This window comes from Seriola dumerili, unplaced genomic scaffold, assembly GCF_002260705.1.
Source record: "Seriola dumerili isolate Sdu_G_001 unplaced genomic scaffold, Sdu_1.0 BDQW01000068.1, whole genome shotgun sequence".
NCBI lineage: Eukaryota > Metazoa > Chordata > Actinopteri > Carangiformes > Carangidae > Seriola > Seriola dumerili.
Window position 1 is genome coordinate 9,384,796 of NW_019174323.1, and position 7,202 is coordinate 9,391,997.

Consider the following 7,202-nt stretch of genomic DNA (forward strand, 5'->3'; position numbering starts at 1 on the left):
CAATGTCTTTGTCATTCATTTGCACCAGCTGCAGCTCATTGATATATCAGTGAGTGATTCACTGAAACCTTGAGTTTTGGTTAATACCTGTCTCAAGATCAGTCCTGCCTAAGGGTTTGAATTTTTTTTCTTTACTAAATTATTTTTTGATCTTTGCTTGATACTTTCACCCTTCGAGTCCCAGAAGCAAAGACTTACTCTCAGGGTGAACTGCTCACAGCTCGTCTCCACAGTTCAAACCTGTGATGAGTGTTAAGGGGTCACAAGCTAAAACGTTGGTACCCACTGCTATAGATTCCCCATGCAGTTGCCGTTGGTTACACAGAAATGGCTGCATTAGTATGGCACTTTTATTCAGAGTGCTTTTCTGTTTTGCTGCTCATTCACACACCAATGGCAGCAGTCCATCAGGAGCAATTTGGGGTTCAGTGTCTTGCCCAAGAGGGAACTTGGGTTAAAACCACGTGCCGTGTGTTTAGTGGACAACACTCTCTACCTACTGAGCCACAGCTGCCCATATTTAACGATTCAATCCCCATTTCGTAATCACAGTATCACACAGACATCTTCTGCAATTTAGGCATTTCAGGATACATTTAGGTGCTCACTCCGCACTGCATTTTGAATATCTTACTTTTCTTCTAAGTGTTATACCATCATGTTGAGACAGAACGTTCACTCTTGACTTTGACAGAGAGCTGCTAAAACTGATGAGATAAATTAAAGTGAGATGTTTCTGACCTCATCACAGCATCTGGAAACACTTTTCAGTCTACATTTAAATATATAACTGACTCTTCTGAACAAAAATCACTGCTGACTATAATCCATCCACAGACCCGCCTGTCTGCAACCCTTCACACAAAATCCTATCAAATAGGAGTCTGTAGACAGATGTGCCAAGTACTTAGACCAGAATTGTATCTCACTTGAACTTGAACCCTCAGCTTCCTGTTGAAAATTACACCCTCACAAGACACAATTCCCACATTCCTTTCCACTTCCCATCAAAGACTTCAGTATACAACAACCAAAAAGTCTCTTAAGTTAAAGGGTGGGATTGTTCTCCCTTCTTCAGTGACAAGCTGCTGTGGTTTCGTTCAGGGCCACTCACACAAAGGATCCCTTCATTCCAACACGTCTAAAAAGTTAAGGGTTATGCAACAAGGCATGGAGATTAGATTTCAAATATTGTTTGTGTCAGCTGGAAGCTGGGACGATGAGCCAAACAGGACACATCGACCCACTGCTGCCCTTTCTCTATCCTTGCCTCCTTTTTTGGCTCTCCTTTACTCTACAAGCAGTGTCAGCATTTATTAAGAAAACAGGAAAAATTACATTCAGCATACCCCCACAGTTCTTAACTTTTCTTTACCCGAGAACAACTTTCTCTAAAGCACGTCGCAGAAAATGTTTAGGGTTAAAAACATTTATTTAAAAACCACTGTACAAGATTTGACTTCACATTTTCCTACGAGAACTGCTCGTCTTCCACATACTGAAATCATCTATTGTTTCTTTGCTTGTTGGATTCTGCACTTGTGTTTTGAATGTCCATGTAATACATTCAGAAGGAGGTGTGATTTATAGGCAACATGAGGTTTTGAGTTTTGTCTGCTATGGTAAGCAGTCTTTAATGGTAAGTCAAAAACTGACAAGTGAAGATAATAAACCTCCCCTTAGCTTCAGTGCACTGCTGTGAAGCCCTTGTCTCTTCTTGACAAAGCTAGTCCTCTGGCCCAACTTCAAAAGGCAGAAAAAGCCGTTTGACATTAATCAGACCGTTTGCCTCACAGGTTGTGTGAGTCTTCCACTCCGCTAACGCCTCGCCTGTGTGACCATCAACGCCGGTGAAATCGGGATCTGATCCAGACGCAGCACTTACAGTAATTGAGTAATGCCCCCTTCAGAAAAGCCTCATTAAATTCTCAGTACCACCATGTGTTCCCGGACATAGCTGCTTCTGAAAGACCACAGTCAGCACAACATATACAATATTGCCTGGGCTCTGTGCACAAGGAGAAATAGGGGTTGAGAGTAAAAATGGTAATGGATGCTCTTTAAATTGATGGGAAGATGCAGGATCCACTATGCATCTACTACAATAAAGAATAAAAAATGTGCATGTCTAAAATCATCTGAGCATTACATTTTAGTTAGCAAGTTTTAAATATTTATTCAGTGTACAGTTCAGTGGCTTATTTTGAAGAGCTTACGTGCCGCGTTATGCTGTTTCTTGAGTTGGGATACGCAGCTGAATAGTTAAAGACTTGCTACTCCAGGCGCTTTATGCGTCTCCCAGTTGTGGTTCTTCCAGTTCTTTCAAATGATAAAGAAAATAATCATCAGTGCTGAACCTCAACAATCTGTACCACAGTCCTGGAAAACACTGAGGGGTCCATTTCCTCCCCACATAGTGACGTCGCTGGAGTTGCAGGCTGAAGGACAGTGTGCAGACGTGACTCATAGCTGGTGTCGTGCATCCAGGTGCACGGCCTGTGGAGGAGTTCCTTGTCCAGCTCACAGCTCTGCTCAGTGTGCAACTGAGGTGCAGCTGAGGTCGGGCCGAGCCTTGACAGCAGGTGACAGTCCCAGTCAGAGTCTGATGATGACGGAGAGAGCGTGGCTAAGTCCGGTATCAGGGCTGACTCGATGCACACTGAGGTAGAGTGGGAAAGTGAACGCTGAGAGTCTTGGCTGGAAAGCGCACTGCGAGATTTTTCGTTGGGGAACCGAAGTGAAGGATCAGAAGCCTTTGCTTTTGACAGAGCAGCTACAGAGGTGCCACCATGACCCAAAATGTCCATTTGACTTGATGCAGATGTGAAATTCTGTACAGTGGGAACACAGAATGTGGTAAAAGCATGTTTTAAATCAAGTGTTTCCACCATGCATGTTGAAGAGACCTCTGGGTGAGGACTGTTCTGTATTATCTGACACGAGGCCATGTCAAATAATGAACAGCCCTCAGGCTTTGCCATAATGTCACTTTGTGGTTTTGTAGATGTATTCCCTTGTTCAGTCCATCTACAATTGTAGCCAAATTTCACTGTAATCCTCCTCCTTTTGCTGTGGCTGCATTCAGGGCTGGCTGATCGACAGCGTTTTTTGGGGTTTGGCGTTGTAACTGACTGTCGAGGCAGGGATCGGGATCTATGTGTAATCAGTTTATCACACTTTAAAACATTGCTAGAGCATATGATCTTACTGAATACTAGAAGATCATCTTGGTTTGATCCCTTCACGTCTTCTGCATTTGTTACAGCCACAGACGGAAGACGTGGGATGAGGAGAGGAGCTACGACAGCTGAGACAGACTCAGACAAAGTCTCTGCTGTGTCCATTTCACAAATGAGTCCTTCCACAGCTTCCTCTGTAATGCACGGTTGAGGACTGAGGACAGGGGGCTCTGAGTAGGGGCTGTGCAGGATGTAGGAGGAATAAGGGAGTTGTGGGCTGAGGGCTGGGGGCAGGGAGTAGGGGTCAGGGGACGGACATGGGGTCCCAGGACAGAGGGACAGCTGCTGGCTGGCTGAGGCATGGGTTTGTGGTTCAACATCCAATACAGGCATGGCTGGGCTTGAAGCATGAGGCTGGATATCGGGAAACTGGCAGTCTGTAGGAGGGAGAGCCTGGATGTCAACAGGTGGAGTGGCTGGACATGGGGGGGGTGACTGAACTCCTGCTGATGGGCTGGCAGGGCCAAAGGAAAGAGGACCTGTAATAAGGCTGGAAATGTGAGTATTAAACAATGAATCCTGTCTGCGCAGGGCCTGAACAGCACACTCCGTCTCCACATCAGTGAGAGGCTCCAGTTCACAGATGTCCTGGATGGGCAAAGGAGTTGGTGGTCTAGGAGGAAGACATCAAAAATCCTCATTTCAAGCACAGAAAAAACAATGTGTTCCAACTAAAAAGAAGAATGCACAACATTTGGACATCACTAGGTAATAATCAAACTCACCTGTTCAAGGTTTCCTCTGATTGTTGAGAGGGATAGGGGTTGAATCCTGGAAGCATTTCAGCCACAAGTTGATCCACAGCACTGTAGCTGGAAGGATCCAGCACAAACTTACGATGCTGATCAGACTGTAAGTGCTGCAAAGACCAACAGAGACCCCATCAAACACTACAGCACAGATGTATACAATGAAACCAAAAAAAACAAACATTTTTTTAATCTGTCAAGTCACAACAAGAACATTTTCAAATGATTCCCACCTCGTCCAGATTAGTGAAGGGTTGATGACAGCATTCACAGTATGACGTGTCCTTTTTGCGTTGCCGCCATGGTGAAGGGTTACAGTTGAGTGGGGTTTGGGATTTGTCCTGGATGCTGCTTTCAACTTTTTTCTTCTCCCTAATCAAAAAATAATTATTATGATAAATAGAGTTTTTCATATCATTAAACAAAACTTTCTAAATGGATTTCAGTCTTTTTTTTTTTTTTCCTTTCTCAGGCAGGAAATAAACTTGAATTGTTTGAGACTTGAATCACACAGCGATCCAAAGACAGTTGAACTAACCTTGTTTTTTCTTCTTGCTCAGTCCATTTTTCAAACTGAGGAGGAGGAGGAGATTCAAAGGGACTAAATCGGCCCAGGTAGCACAGAGATGGCAAGGTCATAGACTGTATATGCAAGGGCTTGTATTTCCTGGTTAGATAATGAAAATGACAGAATTTAAAACACAAAATATAAATTAAATGTTTTAGCATCAAAGAAGAAATTAAGAAGAAAGGACAAATTACAATGCAATGACACCGCACATCTGAATGCAGACAGAATATTATGACTATGTACTATATTATTATCACTATTATATTCTCATACTGAAAAATATTTCTGACTACTTTGCAAAACTGAACATCTGATTACACAACTGAGATCGACACCAGCTGGGCTAATTTTCGACTGTTTCAGATGTCATGGGTTCAGTTTCCCACTGCAATGGCCCACACATTAACCAGAGCACTTCAATTAACTGAAATGAGAGGGCAAATGAAAAGAACTGTTAACACATAGACATCCCCAGCAGGAACAGCCAGTGAAGCTTGCAAAGCCTCATCGAATAGAAATCGAATCCGCTTGAGCGCTGGACTCCTGGGGAGCGACATCACCGGGGGGGGCATGTCACATTACACGACGGGACTCCTTAACAGTTTCAATTAAGAAAATCATCTGGGCTGAAATGCAAACCTTCAGAACTAGTGCCCAGTGGGGCAGGAAGGGCAGAAACACAGAGACAGGTCACTGCCGCATATTGTCATTTCACTGTCATGATGCTTTAACTGCAACAAAGAATCTAACCTGATACTAAACAATCATTATATGAACCTGAGCAGGCCTAAAACGTAATTTTGAATTCCGGCTTGAGTGACTGGGATCCAAAACAGAGGATTAAAGAAGAGGATTGTGCTGTCTTTGTATTGCCCCTCCTGTGCTCGAGAAAAAATAAACAAACTAAATGGGGGATGAAACTCACCTGCTGAAGTCTTCAATTTTAAGATATGGAGATCTTAAAGCTGCAGCTGTGCACCAGGAGAAATAAAGAGGAAGAGAAAAAGTAATACAATTACCCCCAAATACGCCAACAGAAATACAGTATTTTTGGGAAATAAACACATTAGCAGCACAAAAACATAAACCAACCTTTGACAACATGAGAACCTTGTTGTTTGGTGTAAGTCCTCTGCATAGAAAAAGGAAAATTTTAAGTAAGACTCATTAATCTTAAAGAGCAAATGTCAATGTACATATATAACAACAATTTCAAAAGTTCTTCTGTTATTTCTTCATAACCCTGACAGAGTTAATTCCATTTTATTGGAACCTTCTTTAACTTAACTCCTATCTTTCCTGAGTCTCAAAATGCCATTTTGCTTTTTACCAATTCATTCATGAAAGATTTACCTGCTCGATTTCTTGACATAAAGTTGCTATACGTGGATGTTTGGTGAAATTAAATCTTACCTCTGGCCTCTTGTGTTTCATGCTGAAGCTCTCTCGAGTCAGTTGTTTCAGGTATAAAAGCACATCTGATAGTACATTAAGGAACAATACAACATTTTCAAACACTGTTCTGTGCTTGTACTAGTAAGAACAAAAAACTAAGCACTCATATGGTGCCATCTGCTGTAAAAAGAGCTTCACAGCACTATAGATGTGAACACATCCAAGACAGACACTGACTTAAGAGCTTACATCGAATAATTTTGTACTGTTGATATGGAATTCCTCTGTGGTACACAAAAGGATACCATCCGCATACAAAATCTTCACTCCCCACGATCGAGCGTTGGCCAAAACACTGCTACCCTGCAGTCGTTCCTACAACACACATCCATCAGAATCAAGTCAAGATGACAAACTGCGTCACTCTTCAGTATAATATCACCAATATCCACAAACGAAAACTTAAAGCCTGTACATTTACAAGATAAACCATATTCTGGCTGCATTGACTTACATTGTTGCGAATGGCTTTTTCAAGCAGAGCCTTCCCACGGCTGCCACAAGCCTGAAGAGACAAGACACAGATTTACACTCTATTTCACTCTAGTAACACCCACAGTGATATTTTCCTAATGTGTCATTGATGAAAAAAAGATTAACACAAACAGTATTTGTTTTTGAATGTAGCGTTCTCATAATTTCTCACATGAACTAAAAAGCATCTAAGTATTTAACATTTTAATCCTAAAGCAAGAAATTTATACAATGAGTAAAAATAAATACAGAAATTTTCACCGACACCAAAACAAATACTAAAATCATTCCAGCTGATTTTTGTGATGTCAATATATATTAATTAGGACAATTACAGATTATATAAATATATAAAGGTTACATGAGTAACTGATGTTCAGTACCATTGGTCTAGGAGTTTCTGGGCGCTGTTTTTCACTGCTGAGGACACTCTCCCGACGCTTAATAGGATGTTGGGCTTCTTCATTTCTCCCCTTTGCCCCTCCCTTGGTAACCACACATCTCTCCTCCTTCAGAACCTCTTGGCTTCCAGTCACAACAAAGTTTACGTCCTTGTGCAGGAAACTTTCAACCCTCTTCAGCAGGAAAAAAAAAAGATCTATTCATCAGTGGCTGCTGAGAGATATCTTTCATAGTCAGAAGTTTAACTTGGGCTTCAGTAGGTGTACAACTGATGAAGAAACCAGTGTTAGTTGGGATGCTATCAGTTTAGCT

General features: G+C 42.0%; 1 protein-coding gene across 1 annotated transcript; it reads right to left on the reverse strand.

The window, feature by feature from the left end:
• Positions 1–1,452: 1,452 nt before the first annotated feature.
• LOC111220188 lies at positions 1,453–4,033 on the reverse strand. Its single transcript, XM_022743189.1, has 2 exons — positions 3,965–4,033; positions 1,453–3,852 (listed from the first exon to the last, which is right to left on the reverse strand). Exons 1-2 carry the CDS (start codon positions 4,018–4,020, stop codon positions 2,346–2,348), a joined length of 1,563 nt encoding a protein of 520 aa, XP_022598910.1. The 5' UTR covers positions 4,021–4,033; the 3' UTR covers positions 1,453–2,345.
• Positions 4,034–7,202: the final 3,169 nt, after the last annotated feature.

Coding starts and splice junctions, on each gene's coding strand:
- LOC111220188 (XM_022743189.1), bottom strand. CDS start 4,020: ATGCTTCCAGGATTCAACCCCTATCCCTCTCAACAATCAGAGGAAACC. Junction 3,853..3,964: donor TCAGAGGAAACCTTGAACAG/GTGAGTTTGATT, acceptor TCTTCCTCCTAG/ACCACCAACTCCTTTGCCCA.